Source organism: Anser cygnoides, chromosome 1, assembly GCF_040182565.1.
Source record: "Anser cygnoides isolate HZ-2024a breed goose chromosome 1, Taihu_goose_T2T_genome, whole genome shotgun sequence".
NCBI classification, from domain to species: Eukaryota; Metazoa; Chordata; class Aves; order Anseriformes; family Anatidae; genus Anser; species Anser cygnoides.
The window spans coordinates 54,189,060-54,213,883 of NC_089873.1; the positions used below are offsets into that span (position 1 = coordinate 54,189,060).

The window sequence follows — 24,824 nt, forward strand, 5'->3', positions numbered from 1 at the left end:
AAATGGGCTCAAGGGTTGAGATGAGAACAGGGAGATCACTCACCAATTGTCATCACAGGCAAAACAGACCCAGCATAGGGAGATTAAAATAATTTATTGCCTATTAGTAACAGACTAGAGCAGTGAGAAACTAAAACCAAATGAAAAACACCTTCCCCGCATCCACCTTCTTCTATGTCCTCCCCCTGAGTGGCACAGGGGAACAGGCAATGGGGGCTGTGGTCGGTCCCTAATGCTTTGTCTTTGCCACTCCTTTGCAGTCACTCTCTGCCCCTGCTCCATGTTGCATTCCTCCCACAGGATGCCATCCTTCCTGAAGTGATCTTGCGATAGAAACAAGAGCTATCCATAAATGCAGTTTCAACATAGAAGACAATATGTACTGTAGTCATCTCAGTTAAGGGAGCTACCAGAAGAAGATAAAGTAGAATTCACAGTAGTGAAATGATATATATGGATTAATTGTCATTGACTCAAAAATGGAAATGTCTTTCAAACATCGTTTATTCCTCATTCATTTATTCCTTATCTCATTCTTTGAGATGAGACCATAAACCCTCACAGATGTTTGTTTGAATTGTCGCTGAAAGAGTCACTACACTCGTATGGTATAGTCAGCTTGGTTGCTTAATTGTTCTTATAAAGAGCTTTCCTAGTACTCCCTTCAGTGGCCTTAGTGCAATATATAACCTGATTATGCTCCACTCTCAATGCACACAGAGAATAATCACTCACGTCTTTACACCAAACAGCCTTTTGCTTATTGGAGCAATATCCCCAGTTAAACTTCTCTTCCCTACAGAAAACAGGCTTTTCAATCTGTCCAATTATGCACTCTTCTCTGTCTATTATATTCTCATTTTGAATTCTTGATATTCATCCTGACTGGTCAATTGGTACCCAAGACCCTTGGTCCCCAACCGCCAAACCACCCCATACTGCTCCAGTTAAATACTAGCACATAGAACAGTGAGATGATTACTATGACCTTACATTTGCAATTTCCACAGTTGTTTTTGGAGGTGATTGCCACCAGTGATACCAACTTTAAAGCGATATCTATCATGATATCTAAAACTGGGAATTTTCTTCACTTCTCTCAAATAAGCTTAGACTGGGACCAATCTGACCAAAAGCAGGCTTCTCTAGGGCAAATGAGGCCATTCTCTCAATTCCCTACTTAGAAAAACAAGGAATTCTACATTGTAGGGCCTTTTTCAGCCCTAAAGAGATATTTATAGAATGTTGACCCAATCACATCCTAAAAGTATCTTCTTCCTTTACTCATCTCGGGTATAGATTTTTAAACAACATACCTCTCAAATGAGGTGATAAATACCACACAGAAAATCTAACTTTTCCATTCTCAAGACTCAGGTAGACCTGCGGGAGTATGTCTGTATCTATTCTTGCCAGGAAAAAGAATAGATATACAATCAAATACAATTTATGTTAAAAGGTCAGTTTGTGCATGAGATCAGTTACTATACTTCATTCTGATTTTTCTTTGACAATTCTTTTTCCTATAAAAGAGAAAAAAATCCAACATTTTTAACTTAAAGATTTGTTAGAGTATGTCTAATATTCAGCTTTTTATGGGGTGTTATTCAAAATACTGGAATTAAGCAAGTTTACTTTTTCTCTCTCCTCCTTTTTTATCTTTTTTAAATTTTATTTTTTCATTCTGGGCAAACTTATGGAAAAAATGGGAAACAGTGGAAAACACCCACAAGATCAAGTACCTTTTACTTGATTTTATAAAGTTAAAGTTTTATTATTTTATTAAGCATACGTAAAATAGTAAAAGATTGAATGTCATTTATTTAATGTACTATGAAAGGGAAAACTACAATTTTGCTTTGGAAGGAAGGATGTGTTCTAAATCAGAATAGCAGACTTGTTGACCTATTATTAATAGCTGAATTAGTGATCAGTGATAAGATTTACCCAGAGACAATGCTGAGGAAGAAGGGAAGGAGAAAAGTGTCAGAACAGTGCGTGTTCCCCCAAATGAGGGAGAAGTAAAGGTCACTCTATGTCAAGTTTGCCTGGAAGAAAGCAAGATGCTGTGCAGAGGAAGAAGTCGAAGCTAAGTTGAGAGTTTGAAATGTAAATCAGTCATGCTAAAAATCAACCAGACTTGTAAACTGGAATTGGCAACAAAATAAGCTGTAGATTCTTTACCAATATTGTAAGACATGGACTATTCTGTTTACTGGTAAGTATGTGTTTCATCTTACAGTCACCCTCCATATATTCTCTCTGTCAGGATTTATTTTAGGTTATTTCTTAGGGCCATGTAGTGACCTCAATCTGCCTTATAATGAGAGTTGTATGTACGTGTTTATATGCTGCAGCCATTGTACAGTCTGTAAAGCACTTCAATAATTTTCATATTATGTCAGGAGACCCAAATTGTTGGATTATAAACATAAAATAAAACTGTGCCGGCAATGGGAGGTGGTAGTCAAGTAATTCAGTACAGAAATTTATTCTTTGCTTTTTCTGCTTCTCTGTAACCATTTCACATATTTTATATTTAATATTTAAATATCTGAAAAAATATGCTCACCAACTGGAATAAAGTCAATCCCATTTTCCTTCGTCTTCAGTCCTTTATGAAATTGTTTTATAAATTAGTTATAGTCTGTCATTTTAGACCATATTTTGCTCTTTTTCTTTATTATATAGGTAATAATTTTTTAACCGTGGAATAGTAAATTGTCATCAGTTTTGTTGCAATACAATATTTAATCAATCAAGACATACTCTTGTGAATATCTTTGATATTAAAAGATATAATTTGAAAACAATAATTTACTCTAATTTAGTCTGCAGCATAACTATATCCACAAATTGTGTACTTTTAGAAGAGGCGGATATAAATATCTGTGAGACAAAGATTCTGAAATACAGTAACTAAAGCACATTGTAATCCAGTCTGTATTTTCATGCTATACTATCTATAATATTGCAAGCTGTTTACAAGTCACCCACCTAAATTATAAATTACGCTTTATTATATTCACAAATGAATGATGTTTTCCCCATCTCACTGCATTTCAGTAATAATTCAAGAACTGTTTATTTTGGTTGCAGACCAAAAAAAAAAAAAATCCTCAGTATTCCCATCAGTAAGAGGCAAAGATCTTAAAACAGTTGTTGCTGTTTTCAGAGGAACAGAGTATGCTGTTCTTCACTGTGGTACCTATTCTAAATTGAACCAATTTGGTTAACATAAACTACAAAATAAGAGACTTTTAAATTTTCCATTTGGTTGCTTTAGGGAAAAGAAAGAAGACTTTAATTTCATTATTGTTCATAAATAGGAAAGAAAGACTCTAGTTTGGTATAATTAGATTTGCTACATCATAACAACTAAAAAAGTATTTAAAAGTACATTATATTTTTATAAATTTTAACATTTAATTGTTATGGGTGGAGACTGTCAAGTCCTTTGAAGCTTCAAGCTTTATAGCTTGATACTAAGAATAATAAATAAGAAATGTTGAATTATCATCATCTACTGCCTTGTGTTTGATATGACTTGTGAACTCATATCTACTGTCATAATTAACAATTCTTGCAGAACAAAGAAAATTTCTTGTAACAAATTAAAAATCTGTTGTTGATTATATCATGCCCTTTTTTCCTAGTCCTCTGTTCTACTATTACTGTAACTGTGTAACCTAGCTTTGTTTTAATAGAGCACTACCTATTGGTATTCTTCAGGAAGCATCAATATATATTTTAGTGATCGATATATACAGATAATGCAGAACACCAATTCTAAATTATTTAAAAACAGAGGGAGTGGGAAAAATTATTAAAACAACAGATTGCATACCTCACTCAGCAGGTTTCCAATAGAGAGCAACTGACTGACAAAAAAAATAAGAGTATCAACAGAACACTTTTTACCTGGCATTGAATGAAAATCAGGTTTCTAAATTAGAAATTTGCAGGCTAATTCTAATTGAGAAATAATGGAACACAGGCTTGTGTTCAGCTTTTTGGTCCTGATGAGAACTTTAGACTTGGGTCATTACTTGTGGCTGTACTAATTTTAAAAGTGATTCTAAAAACATGAATTACCTTCGTATTATTATTGACCTAGTTTCAAGTGGATTCTATAATGGCAGATTTGTGCTCGTGTCTACTATGTAAAATGTCATATTTATTCCTGAAGTAATCCTGAGTAAGAAAATCATTGCAATAAATTGAGGCATAGCCATAATGCTCATGCTGCTGGGGAGATTCACTTTCGCTTCGTAAAACTGTAGGAATGCACTTTTCTACAACAGGAAAATTAGGCAGAATACACCACAAGTCCTGACAGTTGTATATTCTTCCTTTTGTCTATAACTATATCTAGAAATACTGTCATTTTGACTAATATTTTTACAGGTAACAACGTTTCTTTTTGGTTGACTTTTAAAATATAATTTTGAATATTTTGGGGCTACTTGTGCTTCTAAAAATCATGAAAGTAATATGATACAGCTGTTGAAATTAGATATTTATTTAAAAAAAAAATCAGGTTATGTCAGGTTAGCTACAAAGCTAAACCTAATTATAACTAACTGAATATATATAACATATGTTGTATATATAAATAACTGAAATTATTTAATATGTTAAAGGGCCTTAATGAGATATATATTTAATTTGGTAAAATCCTTAGTTCTCCCTTATTCTTTCTGGTGTTTTCTAGAAGCAAAATACGTATTTATTTTTTTAGGCATCGAAAGAGAATTTGGAGGATTTTTTGTTGTTGTTCAGAAAATCCAATTACTTCTGTTTTAATTTGGGACCAGAGTCTTAAAAGTAACTACTCCATTCACAATAGTAGGCCATCCACAGACAAGTCTACACTAGTCTGAGTTCTTCTACGCAGAAAGGAACAGTTGAATAAAAAAAATTATTTGCAAGCCTTAGTTCAAAATACAATATAACTTCAACAGAGCATTTAAAGGATGAATTCTGTCATGATGGAGAGCTATATAACAGCTCTTCACTTGTCCCATTTTCTGTTCAATAAAGGTGTTGGTATTATTTATTCTTGTAGATGACATTGGCTCCAAACCTCTAAAAAGTGGTTTTTGTGTTGTTTTTTTTTCTTTCTTCCAAGGAGCATTGACTGTGTACTTATGTGTGTGTAAGTGTCAGCATACTTGATAATTTCAATCAATGCCCAGAGTTCTGAAAAGGAAAAAAAAAAAAAAAAAAAAAGGAAAAAAAATGTGTGGGGTCACAAGTCCACTGTGTTACTGAGTTAGTTTTCTCTCTTACGTAAGAGAAATCTCCTCCTCTTCATTTTTCTCTGTGAATTAATGAACTCTCACGTTGTCACATTTAATCATAGTTTCCACAAGCTCGATATCATGCAGTCCACTAAATAAGCCAAACGAGCATCAGTAATGCCTGGATAGTTTGAAACATATTTAGTGGATAAGTAAGAGCCAATAAGATCACACCTTCCTTATCTGAAACCTTGGCACAAGTTAAACAAAGTAACTCTCAGTTCGAATTAGAGATTCACTCATTCAATATGATGTGGCCACATCTACATCATATTATTTAGTATTTAATTTAGTACTAGTGGCCAATTTTCTTAAAGGGGTAAAAACAAAAATCAAACAAATAAAAAAAAAAAAAAGAAAGAAATATGCACGACATAAAATGGGGAAAAGGGAAACTGAATCAACCTCCTTATATTTATTTTTGGAGAAGTACAGAAAAATCTCTGTGCCAACAGCATCATAGTACCAGCCAACTGGATAATATTTGCAAGACTAATTCAGACTACTCTAAAACTTTGAAAGCATTATTTTGTTTTTATGCATGACGAGACCAAAATTTTCATCCTGAGATCCAAATTATATTTCATGTTTTTACCTGGATATTGTAATAATACAGCATTTCAAGGCACAGTATTTCAGGGTTTAGAGTTTGAGTTTTCTAATCTAAACCCCTTATTTTGAGTGTAAATGTAATGTTAAACATTTCAGAAGATTGACACTGAACTTGTGACACTAAACCTAAATATTGAAATCTTGTATTCAACTGTTGTGGTTTAACCCGGCTGGCAGCTAAACACCACACAGCCGTTCGCTCACCCTCCCCCCTCCCTCTCTGGGATGGGGGAGAGAAACGGGAAAGTGAAGCCGGTGAGTTGAGATAAAGACAGTTTATTAAGACAGGAATATAATAATATAAGGAATATAAGGAATATAATAATAACAATAATAATAATAATAGTGATAATGATAATAGTATCAACAATAATAATGTGTAAGAAATAAGTGATGCACAATGCAATTGCTCACCACCCGCTGACCGATGCCCAGCCTATCCCCGAGCAGCCGGCCCCCCACCCCGGCCAGCCACCCCTATATATTGTTTAGCATGACGTCAGATGGTATGGAATACCCCTTTGGCCAGTTTGGGTCAGCTGTCCTGGGTCTGTCCCCTCCCAGCTCCTGCTGCACCCCCAGCCTGCTCGCTGGCAGGACAGAGCGAGAAGCCGAAAAGTCCTTGGCCTGGTGTAAACACTGCTCTGCAACAATTAAAACATCAGCATGTTGTCAGCGCTCTTCTCATCCTAATCCAAAACATAGCACCCTACCAGCTACTATGAGCTACTTAACTCTGTCCTAACTGGAACCAGGACATCAACCTAATCTAGAATGAAGGACTATTATTATGGCTCTTCTGTAGTATGAAAAAAGGAGACTTTCATCCAGAACTTCAAAGTGTTTTGTCTTGCTAATAGCTGTCAACAAGGTCAAAACTTCTGTGTTGGTAGTGGCAAAATTGCTAAAATAAATCCTTGGTTAAAAAGCATGAAGTATTTTTAGCAATATTTCCAATGAAAGAATAAAAGAAAGAAGGTACAATTTTAGAAAATTGAATTGGATGAAAATGTAACAAATGAAAGGTTAAAGCTCCCAGGGAATTGTAGTAGGTAGTCATTTCTCATGTTAAATGACTTACATCTAAATTTGTGGGAAGGCATATCTGTCTATGTAGATAGTGCTGAATATAAAATAAAAATGGTAAACCCTAACCATTATTTATCCATGCAGAGATTAGTTTATTCTTTCATTCCTGAAATGAACCATGTTTCAAAAATGGAAGTTCCAGAGGAGGAGTTTTTAAGCTGAATCTCCCCAATGACTCTGAAATTGATTTTTTTTTTTCTTTGTCTTACAAATTTTGTCTAAATTTCTCCATTCTTTCATTAAGGATGTGGGTGTGTGTATGATGAGAGGCTGTTTGCATTTTTCATTTGGGTTCAACTCACTCCATACTATACTATACTCACAGGATGACCAGTCAAGTGTTGCAGCTCTAGGGTCTCATTTCTATGGCATGCCCTTACCTTGGAGGCTAGTTGTATAGGTCATGCAAAATGAACCTTGCAGAGCTTTCCTGGGAACAATAAGCGAAGAGAGCAGCATTTGTTAAGCTTGTCCCTAGTGGTAGAGATTTGATGATAAGGAAGCTGTGGTATGCCTCCTCCGCACAGTCCTGCTGCCAGCACATCTGGCAGCGCTGACAGCCTGGCTGTCCCAATGGCCTCCCACTCTCCTGGGCACCCTTGAGCTCTGGCTGTGTCTCAGCTGCTTCACCAGGCGAAGTCCTTGACTCTTGGATTGTAATGCCAAATGGTCCTTTCAGTGGTCACAAATTCCTGTTGCATTTGTTTTCAAGGCTTCTGCTGTCTCTTCAAAGATACACATGGGATAAGTGAAGAACTGTCATTTTGAGTCAGCTATTTCTCAGACAGACTGAGTGTTACAGCCCAAGTAGAGAGACAAAAAGGGAAAAAACAGGCCAAATAGGTCCCAAGATTATATTTATTCAGATGGCAAATATATTTTACTGTTGTTTATCCTGAAAAAAAAAGTGTCCTGATATCATTTTGTAGTATAAAAACAATGAAATCAAATGAGTAATTTTCATGGTTTTGATTCTCTTTATTTCTTAATTAGCTTTATATCCAAACAACTTGTACATAAGCTTTAAGAGTGCAGTTGTGCCTGTCAAGTCCTATTAGTTATGCAACAGATACTACCTTCAGGGCTCACAAAGTATGACTGACCATGCAAGATTTCTGCTGCAAACAATAATTCCAGATGACAGTATTCCCCTGATCTCTGTATATACAGGGGGAATTGCAAGAGCAGAGGTTTTTATCACTGCATGTTATTTATTACATAACAAGATAAAACAAAAATATGTTTTGCTTTCCATCTAACCTGTGGGAGAAACATCTTCTCTGGAGCATTACAGTGTCATATCTCAGGGATACCTTGGAGTGAAAGGACATACTTAAAATGAGTTTCACTTGCAATATTGGAAGCACGAATTCAAAAGCAAGTTTTTATGAGCTCTTATCATAGCTGTTAATTTGTCAAAGCAGACGTGACAGAAAAAGAAGCTCTAGGGCAAACTCAATTTTACTTTTGAGACTTTGCCCGCAAAAGACTTACAATACAAACAACAAGAAGAATAATGCTCTATCATCATTCAATTCAGAGAAGTCAAAGCTCTTGACTTGTTAACTGTCACTTGTATCTCAGATGAAGAGATATGGCCACTTGAGCTCCAGAGGTATGACGAAGTGACTCGTAAATACTGGTACTGCAAATACATCAACAGAGGAATTTCAGAGGACAGCAGCAACTGAATAATTAAAATGTTTGAAGGAGCTGTGTCCATGACTAAATAAAGAGGTCTAAGATACTAGATACATGTAGCCCAGCCAAACTGGCACTTAATAACCATGAGGGTTATAAACTGAAAATATTTGGAGACTGAGAGGACACTGTTAAGTATGGGACTCTGGGAGCAGAATTTTGACTAATGGTTTGTTTTTAAACAAGGGAAAGCTTATGCTGATGTCAAAAGAAAAATTCACAAAGAATACTATCTATGACGTTCAACAAAGTAGTAGAAATTCAAATGTCTATATTATTTCAGATTATATTTACCAAAGCATGAGAGATCATACTGATGGTAGCAGGCTTGGCCTGGCAGAGCAAAGAATGTGCAATTTTATAAACTCATATCTTTCTCTCTTTTGAAGCAAAACAGCAAAAGAACATTAGCAGACTGCTTTGCCTTATGGCAGTTAGTAACTGGAATCATAAGTCACCAGATGATACTTTCTATCCTTTTCAGCACCTCTTACCAATCCAGATACTCAAGCGTATACCAAAGGTCTATTTAAATTTCAACTAAAACAAAACAAAGAAATGAAAAATAGTAGATAAAAATGCTGTCATACTGCTTATATTAGCAGTACTAGCAACATAGATTTACCTACCATAAACACTATAAAATTTATGTTAAAAGAATATAAAGAAAGAATACGTGCATATGTGCTTTCCTGCTTCAAAATTCCAATTAAATCTGACCTTAAATTGCTGGGTGACTATTAAATACGATATTTCATTTGGTATGTGACATTAATTAACAACCTTAAATACAAGTGTTTAAGCAAACCTAGACAGTGTGACACCGCTAAAGTAAGATCTAAAGGCAAAAGTTTTAACAATACTTTTGAAAACTGAAAACAGTTTTAAATCCAATTTACAAAGCTAACTTAAGGACTCTTACATCACATATTGTATACTGCATAGCTTATAAAGTTTTTGACCACTAGGAAGTACGATCAAAATACAGATTAGGAGGTATGGCACAAGACATCATTACATGGTTCATGTGATCAATAGCTAATCTCTAAGGCAAAATCCACTGAGAATATCAGAACAACACTTTCCTTACTGCCATGCAATCTGCCTGGAGGCAGAAAGTAAATTAAAGTTCAGCTGCTGAAAAAAGGAAAAAATAGTTATATATTGTTAATATATCAATATATTATTGACAATATCAATCTTATATTATCAATAATAGTATATATCATTAACTATTTATAAATTAGTTTAAAACAGAATAAGCCTAAGAATACCTACCAAACTGTTGAAAAACCCTTTAGTTTGGATAAAAGCTGCTTTCCACAACTTGAAGGAAGAGAGCAGACCAAGTTCTTTAGAGATCATTGCCAGCTTTTGTCTTAAATAGATTTAGTCTCAGCTTTATCCTACTGGCTGATGAGATAAACCACCTGGACATGTTTTTTTTCTTAAACTGCTTTCTTTTCGGGGAGTTAGGAATGACTGCAGTTTAATCCTGGCTGTTTATGGGTGCTTTTAAGGGCTACTAACTATTTTTGTCAAAATCAATTAATTAACTTAATATTTAAAAATATGTTTATACTTTTGTTAAGCAGCAGTGCTGTTCATCAGGAGACCTATTTTTTTCTGGTACATGATTTTTTCTGGCCATATTACAAAGGCTTCTCATTCTTTGTTTCACTGCTTCCATGAGATGTAGAATGTTTTTGGTGTAATGAGTAAATCAGCTACTACCATCTAGTATATGTTGGGCTTGTCAAAAGTAGACAGATTGAAACCTTTTCCTTATTGAAATTAATGGCAAATCTCTGACTGACATTTGTATAGGTAAAATTTAAGTATATATTTGAAGAGTAACAGTAAATCAAGACCTTTAAATAGGAATATTTCACAGATACATATGTGGATACATTGAGTTGAACCTCATTATGTGGGTCTCTCTTGTTATGAAATAGGCCAATTTTGTTTTCCTTGTGCTGTAGTTCTGGTATGTTATGTATGGGGGATGTTGTCATCATCTCAGACCTTCTTTTATTTCTAAACTTATACTAGTATTTTGCATGGGTGCTTTTTATTAGATTTATTAGTCTTGCAATGAAAAATGCATAATTTTAAAAGCTTTTGATAAGTGTTGATGTTTATGTATGCTATTTTAGTTTGTATTGATGATTTGTAAATATTATATAAATCCTAAAACTGTAGAAAGCATATATATTTAATGATTTTGGTGTTTAAACTTAACTTCATATTTGATTTTATTTCGTAGGAATTTGCTGCACTGACAAAAGAATTAAACACATGTAGGGAACAGCTGCTTGAAAAGGAGGAGGAGATTTCAGAACTGAAAGCTGAAAGAAACAACACAAGAGTAAGTATACAGCAGACTTTTTCTTGACATCATGTATGTGTAAAGCAGGAGGAATATACTTATATATAAATTTAGATCATCATTTGTGTAAAAAAGAAGATAAAATTCCTTGCCTTCCTTGCAAATGTCTTTCAATTAGTACGAGATTTATCAGAATCTCAGTAATAGTATATGTCTACAATACTACAGTTCTGCAGGAAATGACTGTGTGTTTTAGCAAGATATATTAATAACAGACTAAACAACAAACACATTTTGTGTATAATGAGGTAAGTACATTCAGTTTTAATGTTTTCTGTAACAAGGGACTCACAAAGCTTTCCAAGCCACTTGCCCTGCAAAAGTAGCCTGCATGCACCCTCATCTCTTATCAAGGCAAAATACAGAGGTATGGCAGACCCAGCTTTCCCTTGTGCCTTGGATTTGATCTGAATAAGGATGAGGTGAAGGCTGCCATGTGTATCACAGTGAGAAATGCTGTTTAGCGTACATGCAGCCATTGTGATCCTTGAAGTAAATGTCATTTTCCATACAGCTGAGAGAGGACAAGATTTCACCTTTAAATTTGCTATATTCTACTTCAATCAAAAGCTGTTATTCTGTCTGTAATCAAGAATCCATGATAATGCCTCCTGGTGTCTACAAGATGATACAAATGTAAAAGTGTGTAAAATGGCTTGAGAAAAGAGATGGCCAGATCAGGCAGGAGTCATATTGGAAATAAGCATACGGAATAGATCTCAGAGGCTGAACACCAAAGATGTTTTCTCACATGCATATTCCATTCTTCTATGTTCTGGGTAACTGTTCTTGCTTTCATCCTCTCACTAAACTAATAGCACTTTGGCATTGCAGATAACATATTTCCTTGGTTAACTGATTTGCATTCTGAAGGATAACTAACTAAGTGCTTGACAAAAGAACTGAGAGAGGGTCTTTCTCACTGCTTCTTACTGCCCAGATGTAGCACCACAGTGCTATAGACTTCAGAAATCCAAAGGTGGACAGGTGATACAGATTTCTACAAAGAGGCAAAGCTGCTTCATCTACCAGCTCAGAGGAGCAAGAAGAGATGATCACTTTCAAGTGCAAAAGTCTTAGATGTGGTGAGATTGGAAAATGTGATGGGAAACATAGATAAAGCCTACTTTTTCTCCCATGGTTTTTGTACAATCTAACAGTCCAAAGTAGCTCCCACAAAAAACAGAATTAATGAATAGAGAAAAACATAGGAATTGTAGTGCATTCTTTAGGTTTAGCAAGCCGTCTCAACTACAAATCTGAAGTATTTCTAAAGCTGCTTAAATTATCATTAACTGCTACATGTATCACCTGTTTTTAGTGTTTGGAAGAAAACTAGGAAAGTCAATTTAGAAAACCATTTATATAGAATAAACAATAATTTGTGTTAATTTCTAGCACAAACTAGAAAAATAACCAAATTTGCAATGTTATCTTCTCAGATGCCATATGTTCTTCATAAGAATGTAGACAAAACTGCCTAGCACAAAGCCTTTTCCATTTCTCTGCAAAGCCAATTGAACCCCGAGTATGGTATATTAAAAATGCAGTGTACCAATACCTATTGTGTGTCTGATATAATAAGCAGCTCAGAGTAGGAAAAAAAAAAAAAAAAAAAAAGAAAGCCCAGTGGTCAGTGTCACATACCAAACTGTGAGAGAAAAGGAAACTGAGTCAGCTACAAGTCAGACTGTGCTCTGTCATAGCACTTCCTTTGCAAACCAAGAAACTTATATATTGTCCTATCTTATGCTTCTTATTCTATGTAAAGTACAAGGTAAGAGATTTTCTATGAGAACTTAATACTAATTAATGAGAGTTACACAGTGTGATGATCTTGCCAGAAGTCCTTACAGTTTAAATTAATAAACTCTACTGTTTTTCCTTGAGAATAAGGACAAATCTAGGCATTGGAGATGAAAAGATTTAGTATACAAAAATATATAGGAAATGCAGAAAATGCATTTAAATGCATTTTGTAAACAAGAGGGGAAGATATAGACAAAGTATTAATGGAGAAGGAGAGAGAAAAAAGTCAGAGATGATGCCTTAGCCTGTCCTCCAACATTTTCATTAACAAAATATGACCCTATTGTGTCATGTGTATATATTCTTGCCAGGCTCTCAGCTGACATATACTAAGTTAGTCGCCAGAGTCTGCTGTAATAGTCATGCTGTTTTCTATAGGCTCCCATACACTTTGTTTATAGGAACAGACCAGCATTTTAGGCACAAAGCCTAAAGTCTTCAGAATACAATCATCTCAATGACGTACTAGTGACAAGATTTCAAACATTCATTGACAAATCATTGTCCATAATGAAGCACTTTTATAAGCTGAGATTTATGCTGTTATTAATGCAAAACAGCAATAATAAGCTGTCAGAAAAAGCTGTTCCATTTTTTCCCATTCTTAAAATAAAGATTCTTATTAAAGTAATAATATTTAGAAGACTTTTGGAATGAAAAAATGTCTTTTCTAATAGCTAAAGTGAGTCCAGCTAATGCTTCTTTCTATCCACCCCACTACTGTTCACATCTAACCCAGCTTTAGCTCAGCTATGCTAGTAAGGTTTACCTGCCCCCAAGGACACATAGCAGCACTACCCAGTACAACCACTTTTTTCCCAGGTATCACTTTCTTTATTCTTAAATAAAGAAGCTCAGTTCTAGATGCTCACGTTCCTGTTTTGAAACTTTTTAATCCAACCTTTTACCTCCCTGTAGTATCAGTGTAAAGATACTGTTTGAAGCACCTATGGGAGATCAACAAGAAGAAATTAAAATGGCAAGTCTGTCAGGTTCTGAGTACACACTCCCAGCCACTTCTTGCCTTCTAGTTCCCTTTTACACTTCCATTTAAGCTTTGCTAATAGCTTTTTTGTTTTTGTTTTTGTTTTTTTGTTTTTTTTACTTTATTCTAGACCCACATCCATGTGTTTATTTCATGGTAGCAGCCTCATACAGTTTTTGCCAGTCTCCACAAAAAAAGCTTCAAGACCTGATTTGCCATTTTATGACAAGCTGCAGTGTCAGACCTTGACAGTGAAATGCATTAGAGAGAGAACACACTGGCATAACATTCTTTGGGACCCATAAATTCTAGGTCTCAGCCAAAAGACCATAGTTTAAATCTTACCCCAGTCTTTAGCTGAGTTCCTACTCAAGCCTTTGAACAATATTCTTAAACAAAGCTCCCTAGTGATCTTTTGCTTTTTAATATGTATTTTTACTGCCTAAAATAATTAACTTCTCACATATTATGGTCGAAATATTTTTATGTCAACAACTTAGCTGACAACTTAATCTGTCAGTACATAAGGCAAAATAAAAAATGCAAGAGCATATGTATATGTATTGATTGGTGTCGTATTGCTGACAGGAAGACAAACAGTTTCTCTCTAAAAGCATTGCATGTGATTTTGAAAACATATACAAAAATATCTTAATAGAAACTGTTACAGTTATTTCTATTGATATTGTCTAGCTAGCAATCACATAAGACTGATGTCTTTGTGCTTTGGCACAGGCTTATAAAATAAGACTAATTTGGCTATGCTAAATTTAAAGTTGAAATTTATTTTTGTCTCAGTCTGTATTCTTCAAAAGTAGAAAAAGTTTGTAGGATTAACTTTTTAAATCAGAACATGGTTATGAGGAAAATTCGGTTTTGGTTGGGCACCTGAAACAAAAATCTATTAACATACTGATATGGATTAATCTGATTTTTATCTAAAAAAAACACAAATGTATAATTTTTGTATATAGTATAAAATGTTACTCAAACTATTCAGAAATATTGTATTTCAAGTCTTTTTAGAAACAAGAAAAAAGAAACCTATGTTCATGAATGAAATACTAACAAAGGTATTGTTGTTATCTTTCTTTTACTCAATACCTCAGGAGATGAAGCACTTGAAGTAAACACTGGTTTAGGTTCAACTTTATTGTCTCAATTCCTTAATTAATGATTTCTGGAACATCTTCAGTTAGGCACTGCCATCTCATAATAGACATAGATCAGAATTTTGCCCTCCATTATATGATTAAATTGTCCTTGTGTTGTGTTGTAAAACTCTAAGAATATATTTTAAATGAAGGGTTTAAATCCTTTATTTAATCGATTTTCTTAGAGATCCTTTTACTTACATTAGTTTAATAATTGCTGATACTAAAACAGGCGCTGTCTTTTTTAAACAAGATAATGCAAGTTCTTACAGTCTGAAAGCATGAAAAAAAGTATAATTGTTTCCTAAGATTCTGTAAAGGCAAAATCAGGCATTATTTCCCTAATATAAATGATGGTAAAAGTAATTATTTTTTCATCAATATTATGATCTCTCTTCTATGCCCCTACATTTCTTCTTCCAAAATAAGAGCTTGTGTCACAGAAAACAGGGTGACAATAGTTACTTAATAGATAGCAATTCAACACCTGTATTTCCAGACACTGTATAATAACAAGTAGTAGCAACTATTCAAACAAATAGTCATTATATTGCCATTTCTTATTCTCATGAAAGAACCTTTCTTCATTTCTATATTTTGTATCATTATCCTGATTATTACATTTTCTTTCATTCTTTTATTTCACATATGTGCATTTCCATTAGGTTTCAGGTTGCCAGTATCTTATTTACAGAAACAAACGTAGGCCATAAGCTGCGGCTAGGCTGCAACTTTGTTTTTTCCAAGAAAAATTTTTCACCAGCAGTTTACCAGTAAAGCTCTTTGATATCGCCCCAGCTAACCATGGGAGCAAATTGGTTTCCAGCACTATTAAACAATGCTGAGGAAAATGACTGGCTTTAACGGCTGGTTTTAAAGATAATCTGCAACCCCATATCTGCTTTTTTTACTTTTCTTTGCTTGCACAAGAGTTGGAGTGTCACCAAACAATGAGCATTCTAAATACAGACTGAAAGGAAATTCAGCGTTGCCTGTACTGATGAGAAACTAGACCTTGACAGAGCATTGGGCTCGTAGTGCATTGCCCCATTCCTGTAAGGGATCCCTTAAACCAAGTGTGTCTCAGTGTAGTAAATCCCTTTTCTTCTATATTGTTATTTTCCCTATCTTCCATTATTTATGCCTCTTCTTTTCTCTCCGTCACCTTCTCCTATTTTATTTTATTTTATATTTAACTTTATTTTTTGCAAAAAAAAAATAATAATAATATAGGCAGGCAAAAACCTATGTACATGTAGCTTGTATTTAAATTTAATTATGCATTTCCATTTTACAATGCTTTATAAGTCATCTGAGAAATACAGTAAACTTTATTCTAGTAGTTATCTCTATTCTTATTTAGTTCTAATTATCATTTTAAATATGCTTCGTTCCTTCAGAAAGTATGCACTAGAGCATTCTTCAGTCTTTATATGATGATTTTTAAATATTCTTTGTGCTCAGGAAGAGTCCAGAGCTCTAGAAACCTCCACCACATTTAGCTAAGGTAAAAGTATCAGTATGTCATCTTGAGGATCCTAAAATTTGCCCAGCATAAGAAAATCAGTTGTCAGATTGTTTCATAATTTACTGTCAAGCTTATGCTTTCCAGCAAGAAAAGCATAGCATTGACTGGATATTATGCGTGGGTGATTCCGTCCCGCTTGCTGCTGTTGATCTTCATCTTTTCTTTTCAAACTGCCTCTCCCTGTGAGTGCCTGACAACTGTAGCAGCTTGACACAGTGCGAGGGAGCAGAAAATGCTCAGCAGCTCATGATCTTTGTTAATGCCAGTGTGTAATTGCAACATACAAAATACAACAATACCTAAAGCTGTATCTAATAATTTATTTGTAATTTAAATTAATTACCAATATTTTTACATTAGTATTTTGATGTGAAATCTTGTTTTGTTCTTCACAAATATATGGGAAGGTAATTATTGAGGAGAGAGAGACAGAGAAACAGAGAAAGTCTTCAACACACCCCCTGCCCTCCCATCCCTACCCATCTCCCCTCCAGCCAGATACTTTGATTTCCTTCAGTCACTTAACTTAAATATTGCTCGGACACACTGTTTTCTTCAATGTCAGTTTTGCGTTTCTATATGTCCCTTTCCCCATCAATGTAGTTACATTTCATAGTTCTGTAACTGTAGTTACATGTGCCATCCCCAGGAAAGTAGGGAAGATCTTTTTTAAATATAAATGTATATACACACTTTATGTACATGTAGTTGAAGCAAAAAATGGATAAAATAGCAGTATCATTTCAGCAGAGGAGGAAGCAAGGATTTGCCATCAGATGCTCAGTCAGATGTTCTAACTCTTGGGTTGGTTGTTCTTCCTTTTCAGCATGGCTTGGAGTAATGCAGCACAGGGAGGTTAGTCATACTCTCTGGTCAGCTAAAGTGGATTTGCTGTAAGCAGTGCTCACAGATTTTGTGGAGAAATAGACTTGACTTCTGTTGAAAAGCAAAAATAATAAATTGCTATCAGCCAGAAAGCTGTGTCAGCATGTCTTCTTGAGCACTCTGAGGGCTGACAGCAAGGAAAATACTGCAGAGGTGGTTTCCAGAAAAATGAACCACTACTAGCTGAGTGGCCAGAGTGAATAAGAACAGTAAGAAAAAGCATGAAATGTTCACAAGTAGTTCAGTAATCTGGCATGAGTGCTTTGACACTTACCTGTGACATCATCTCATCTTTCTATATTAAGGTAAAAAAGGCAACACAATATTTTGCACTTGAAGTTTTATTTAACAACCATGAAATATGTGCAGACATTTATATTTGGATTTGTCACCTCTAAAATGATAATTCTCAGTTAAGGACAAAATTAAGTTTTGTGTATATTAAATGGATGGCTTTGGTTTGATTTAATTTTATGTATTACAAGTTTTTAACATAGTAACTTAGCCTAAAGTTAAATATTTTATCTGCTGCTCTGCAAAGGGCTATGGTGCTGTGCTGTTCATCCCACACGGTAAACTCCTCCACATTCACCCCATAAGAAATTCTGAGGTCCCTGTACCCCCCTGTACCATTCCACTCTCTTCTTAATACGTGGAAATCTTATTTAACTTTATTTTCTTAGTCCCCATCACTTTCATCAGTCTCCATTCTTCCTTCTCTTAAGAAGGTTCCCACCTTTCTTCTGTCCATGCTGACTTCAGGTTCCCTGTCAAGATCGTCTGTTTATCCCAGCTCAAAATGGGATGCTGGATGTACACTACTTTTTCCTTATCACTCCTTTTTCCCGTGTTCCTTATTTTTCTCTGTTCTATAGTTTATGCATAATTCCTTCTGTAATTATTTTTTTTTCCATGTCAAGAATTCTGTGTTGCCATCAATTTTCTTCCCTCTTATACCAGATTTTCTCATTTTTCCTTCTAAAGAAGACTTGAATACAGGCTCTAAGAATTCTCCCTTCTGATCATCTGTCCAGGATGACTTGTTTAGGTTAGTAGGGCATCAAATATGATAAATTTGCTCAGCATGAGGTCAAAAATTAGTTAGCAAGATTATGGAATTCTGCATTGTTTTAATGGGTGTCAGTTTAAGCTGAGGGCAACTGCAGACTTACTGAAGGTATGGCTGTGCTGAAAGTTTAACTGTGGTTCAGTATTTTTCTTTTTTTTTTTTTTTTTCCAGTTTCCCCAGAAATCTTTCTTTGGAGATGTGGGACAGAAAGTAGGCTGTAGAATTAGTAATCAACTACTGACTTTCTTTCCCTTTGTTATCTCCTAGATAACTATTGACTTTCTTTTCTTCAGTTATCTCCTAGATAGCTACCTGGCCTGGAAAAAAAAAAAAAAAAAAGATAATGAATTTAGATTGTATTCAAAAATTCTGTTATGATAGCAGTTAACTGTGCATTTAATTTCTGTTATGAACAGAAAGACTCCATGTTTGGAAACAGTCCTGATCTAATCTAAGTTACAACCTTACTACATCTCCATATCAAGTTCAAGAAGTCTCTGTGATGAAGGGGCCTCTTCAGATCTGCCTGTTACTTTGAACTGCTTCAAGTTATTAAAAATCTGACTAAATCGTTGTTGGGCCTGTAGATGTCAAATGACAATGCTCATCCATCTTCTTACTCATTTGCTTTTGATAAACATGGGCCACCACTTGAATTCAGTAATGGTGAAAAATACCCATCTTTCTTGAATTTCATGGAGCCATTACAATTCTTTGTGTATTAATATTATTCATATATGTATTCACTATTTTTGTGGATAATGCAATTATTGTAAAATTATAAACAGGTGCAAATCCACATACAGGAATCATGCTTGAAGTAAAGATAACATCAAACCTGAATTGTTCCCGGTTTGATAGCTGTATATAACTATTCTAATGTGATTATACTCTGTTTATACTCTTTTGTCTCTATTAGTTCATGTAACAATAAAGGTCATTACATGTCTGAGAATAGCTATAGATGACAGATAAATATAACTCTTTTCTAATAGTAGCTATATTAAGAATAGCATCAAAGGAGCAATAATAAACAATTATCTACGTAACTTTAAAATTTCCAGTTCAGTGGTTTAGGTATAATTGTATGTTGTAACTGCAATACATTTATCAAGTGTTTTGATTCATGAATTTAGCTACCCTGTTACAGCCTTACAGCTAAGCAATTATCTTCTATGTTCAGATAGTAAGAACAGTAGTGTAGAACTAAGAACTAAGAAATAAGAACAGTAGTAGTAAGAACAGAGAGATATGAAAGCCTAGATAAATGGTGAATTTTCTGTACGCCAAGATGTCATTTTAGTATTTCTTTTAAGATACTTAGAGTAATAATGACAAACGATTATCATATGTTTTTACAATATGTCATTTACAGGTTATTCTGCAGGTTATTTACAATAGCCTGAAATACCCTGTTCACGAACCTTTTTGTCTTCCCTCATGTTTGTAATACAACAGACACAATGAACATTTTAGAACACGTTAGCAACGATAAAGACATGTTAGAGTAAATAATCTGAAAAATTTAATGAAATATACATTTTGCTTTTACATACTTGGTTAAGTAACTTCCAATATAATTTGAAGATATTACAGTTAAGGTGAAATAATTATAAACTGCTTTTATATTTTTGCATGATGTTTTAGACTGGTTTTGATTGTTATTTGATAGCTAATGCTTATCAATTACAATGACAAATAATGTAAATGTGTACTTAGTTAAATAGTGACTCTATGCTGATTTGTTTTGTTTACTTTTCAAAGAGTTTTAAATGAAATTATGAGTTGATTTTCTATTTTTCTACTGATCTGATTTCATCTGATTTTGAATCATAAAATGTTGGCAATAATTCCAACAGTCTCTCCCATAATGAGGTGGCCAAGAAAATTGACATTTGGTATCATGCACTTTGTAGTTAGAATTTCCATAGCATTTAAGTGCACAAGAATTAATAACCTTTTATATCAAATCCAATAGCTGTTACTGGAGCATTTGGAGTGCCTTGTCTCAAGACACGAAAGGTCACTGAGGATGACAGTGGTGAAACGGCAAGCACAGTCTCCTTCAGGAGTTTCCAGTGAAGTTGAGGTCCTCAAAGCTCTGAAATCGCTGTTTGAGCACCATAAGGCTTTGGATGAAAAGGTACAGTGTGGAAAGAATATTATCAGATACTCCCTTTAACTTACTATACTGTGCTTTATAATGCTTATTGTGTGTTTCCTTCTTGGTACATCTTGTACTTAAAACATTTTTACATGTTCAAAGAAGTCCTTAAGAAAGTATGACCAATAGCTACTCTGCAATTTGGGTCACTTTAGCTGTCTTTTGTAGTCAGTAATACTGACTTCAAAACAAGTAAATCTGTCCCTTACCAGAAAGACTTCTCCTATTTAGGAATAAAATAAACATGCCATGATGGAATTTATGTCTCTAATATGTTTTCAAGTAAGTTATTGATGAGAAAATGTAGACTTCTCAAACTTTAAAAACACAAACTGAGGCAGAAAAAGACATTTCTAAGTACATAAAAGAGCTTTCCTCTTAAAACTTTTTAGAAGGAAAGCATAAGTTTCAGAGATGTTTACGGCATTTACTGCATAAGCACAGCATTTTCTCTAAGATTAGGGTAGTATAAAATGAGTAGTAGATCCTTCATTGTCAAAGCTAATGGAGGGCTTGCAGAATCAAGATTAAAAATCATTCATGATGTTAACTGCCTACACATATTATTAAAGGGAGTCTTTCCACTGGATTCTGTATGTGTTTTGTATTGGAAAGACTTGTGTGTGAATGAAACTTCATGTAATTCTGAGGTATCACCTTGCGTATTTCTTTACATGAATTACAAAAATCTAATTCAAGTCTAGAAAAAATATACTCAGAAAATGATGCATCTGAATTAGTAAATGCTTCAAAACTGCACATGCAGGGAGGATGTGAAAACCATTGTTCACAAGCAAGGAACCTAGTTCCTTGTAGAGTCTGTCTTGGCTCACTTCTCTGGGCTCAGAACTGCATCTGAGTTGCTACTCTGAGGAGGCTGAGTAAACAGTGGAGTCCTCTTGTGCAGCACAGCATCTGAAACTGTTGACTGCAATGTTGAGTTCTGTTGTATAGAACCAGTTCATTGGCTTCATAGTAATAAAATTAACTTTTTATTTAGAAATATATGAAGAAAGATGACAATATTTAAGGAACTATTATTTAAAAAACAGCTTTATGAAAAGAGTAGCTGTAGTCATATAGTAGCATTTATTCTTCACTGCTAGCTAAAGAGTGAAACAGTGTGGGTTATGAGTCATTCAGGGTTTAAGTGTCAGGTTCAGAGTTAAATTAATTTAAGTATCTTATGCTGACTCCAAAATTATTTTGTTTTTATGTATATCTCTTTAGGTATATGTTCTATTCAGTTATGTATCATGAAAGCATATTGAAAGGAAATTTAGAAAATGGAATATAGTGACTTCTAGCTGCTGTTAGCAATTAGTTTTAATAAGCTTTGGGCCATCATCAAGACTTACAAAATTCTGTATTATTAAGAAAAAATCTTTTGAGGATTTAAAGGGTTTATGGTCTGAGCCTTGATTTTTATCCAACATTTTAGACATTCATAAAACTATAAAGAGTTCTCTTGCTTTGTACTTTCTGACATCATGTTGGAAAAATATGAGAAATAATAAGAAATAAATTTTAAATATATTCTGATTATTCAGCAATTATTTACTTCTTTTATATATATTTTTTGTGAATGTTTAGGTTTTATTTTACTATGCAGTTTATTTTATGTATCAATTAGATTAGATACAGACTTAGACTGAAGCTAAATATAATCTTTTGGCCTGTATTCCTAAAAATCTTTTCTTTCTATCTTTATTTTTTTTTAGTTAATATAACAGGTCTGAATCTGTATCCATTTAAAATTTTTGGACTGACACAGGTACACATTTTATGTGTCTACTGGGTCTCTTACTGGGAAGTGGTAACGATAATGATCAGTGTAGAAAAATCAGCCATCTGTAGTGATATTAACATGAGGTTTGTTACAATAGAAAAGAAGTTGTTAAATTGATTGGCCAAAATGACTTCTTTCTATGTGTTATTCACCTGTGCTTTGAACCATTTTTCTTGTGAAATAATGAATCCTATTTTATTATAAAACATTCCAAGATTATTCAAGGAAGCAGTTTAGTAAATGGTATTAGAATAATCTGTTATAAACCTAGTACACATTATTTTCAAGTACAAATCCTGTATAAAATTATGTGTTCATGTTATAGTAATTCTCGCTAAAAGGAATAGATCACAGATGTTTTATATATCATACAGATAAGCGATGTTAGAATGCTACCACATTACACCATTTATTGTTGCAATTAGTGGGATTTTTATTCAAAAATAATGGAAGTGAAAAAGACTGCAGACACCCAAATTGACTAATAAATATTTATGATTATAGTTCCAGTGTTTCATTACCCTAACTGTAATTTCTTTTTCTACATCTAGTTGAAATTTCCATTGCTGAGTCTTTCACCTTTTGCCTCTTGCTCTATCACTGTACATCTCCAAGAAGAAGCTGTCTTTTTCTTCACAGCTTCCTGTTAGCTATCTGTAGACAGCAATAAAGTCTCCCATGAACCTTCCTTTCTTAAGTTTGAAATGACCCAGCCTCTCTTTATATGCCATGTACTCCAGCCCCTGACCAGCTTGATGGGCTTCCACTAAACTCACTCCAGTCCATCAGTGTCTCTCTTGTACTGTAAAGCCCCAAACCAGACACAGTATTCCAGCTGCAGTTTCTAGAGTCCTGAGTAGAGCGATATAAACAAATCCCTCGACCTGTTGACTTCACTTTTGCTGAAGTAACCCCAGGTGCCTCTGGCCTTATTCACAAGGGCATAATCGTTCATCTTGATGGTCACCACAATATATAAATCTTTTCTTCAAAACTGCTTTCTCCACCCCAAACCTGTTATGTTGCTTGAGGTTCTTCCATCCATAGTAATTGGATGACAGTTGGATTTTGTCATTGATCACCAGTTTCTGAGCCTTTCAGTCCAGCCAATTTTCCATCTACTGTATAACTCAGCTTTTTCTCTACAGGGGTAAATGGAAGATCTTGCAAAAAGTCTTAAAACATTCACTGTTCTCCCCTTATCCACGGAGCCAGGCATCTCATCACACAAGGTAGTAAGGCTGGCCAGGTGACATTTGCCTTTTACAAAGTCATGCTGGCTCTTCCCAACCACTGTCTCATCCTTTATTTGCCTGGAAATGGCTTCTAGGAGTATTTGTTCCATAAACATCACAACACTGATCAGTTTGTGTTTTCCAGGATCTTCCCAGGATAGTTATTTCCTTTTGTGATGATGGACACAATTTGTTCTTTTTCCACCCACTGGGAACCTTCCCTAACTGCCATGACCTTTCAAAGATGTTAAAAGCCTCACTATGACAATGAATTAATCAAGTCTGTCAGCACCTTTGCATGCAGCCAGTCTAGCCTCTTTGACTCATGTACGTCCAATTCACTAAAGTGTCCTGTCTTCTTGCATTGTGGGTTGTGCTTTGCTCCCACAGATTTGCTGCTGTGCTTAGGGAGGTCAGTTGGCAGATGTTACTAATAAATAGTGAGGGAAAAAAAAATAAATAAAATGATACAGAATATATTGATGTCATGGGAAATAAAAACTGCCTCATCAGAAAATGCACCCAAAACGGAAGTAGGTTAAGGATAAAGGGTAAAGAAAACTAAGAAAACTGACAGAATTGCATTGAAAACTAATAACTTAGCCATTACAATCTCGAAAAAGCATAGTAAGGTATTTTCATTAAATCCTTACAAAAAACCTCAGAAAGTGTTTACATTCTTCCTAAACGCAAATTTGCTGTCGTATCTTCACTTCCTACACAAAAACACCTTGAAGTGCTGTAACAAGCTTTGTCACAAAACTTGACTAGTGGTGCAAGGATTGCTATGCACACAGTACAACTATAAAAACACGATTATTACTATAATAAAATGCAATGAAAAATATAAAACAGACTCTAAGATGGAAAATAAAACATATCAATTTAGGATTTGTCTTTCCAGGGAGGCCTTTTTAAGTATAAGGAGAACCAGGAATTGAACTTATCTCAGAATGCTTATTGGTTCTCTAGATATTACAGGAAGTCTGGGCTTTACCTTTAGCTTTCATCCAAAAGACAGACCAGCAAAGAGAAACCATGGCCTTGATAGCATTATTCAGAGAGAGCATGGGTATCTTTAACAGTTACTTCACTGTCTGTCAACTCCTTCA

The 24,824-nt window shown here is 34.5% G+C and overlaps 1 protein-coding gene across 14 annotated transcripts in view; it reads left to right on the forward strand.

Annotated features, from left to right (window-relative positions):
* PPFIA2 (PTPRF interacting protein alpha 2) overlaps positions 1–24,824 on the forward strand; it is a 348,861-nt gene that overhangs the window by 204,260 nt on the left and 119,777 nt on the right. For all 14 annotated transcript variants that reach the window (XR_010830989.1, XM_066995740.1, XM_066995699.1 and 11 more), the window contains 2 exons: positions 10,972–11,073; positions 20,503–20,667. Coding sequence is in view for 13 of the 14 variants with exons in the window: in XM_066995740.1 (XP_066851841.1) it covers positions 10,972–11,073; positions 20,503–20,667 (267 nt within the window). In the remaining variant the exon portion in view is untranslated. The remainder of the gene's footprint in view (positions 1–10,971; positions 11,074–20,502; positions 20,668–24,824) is intronic.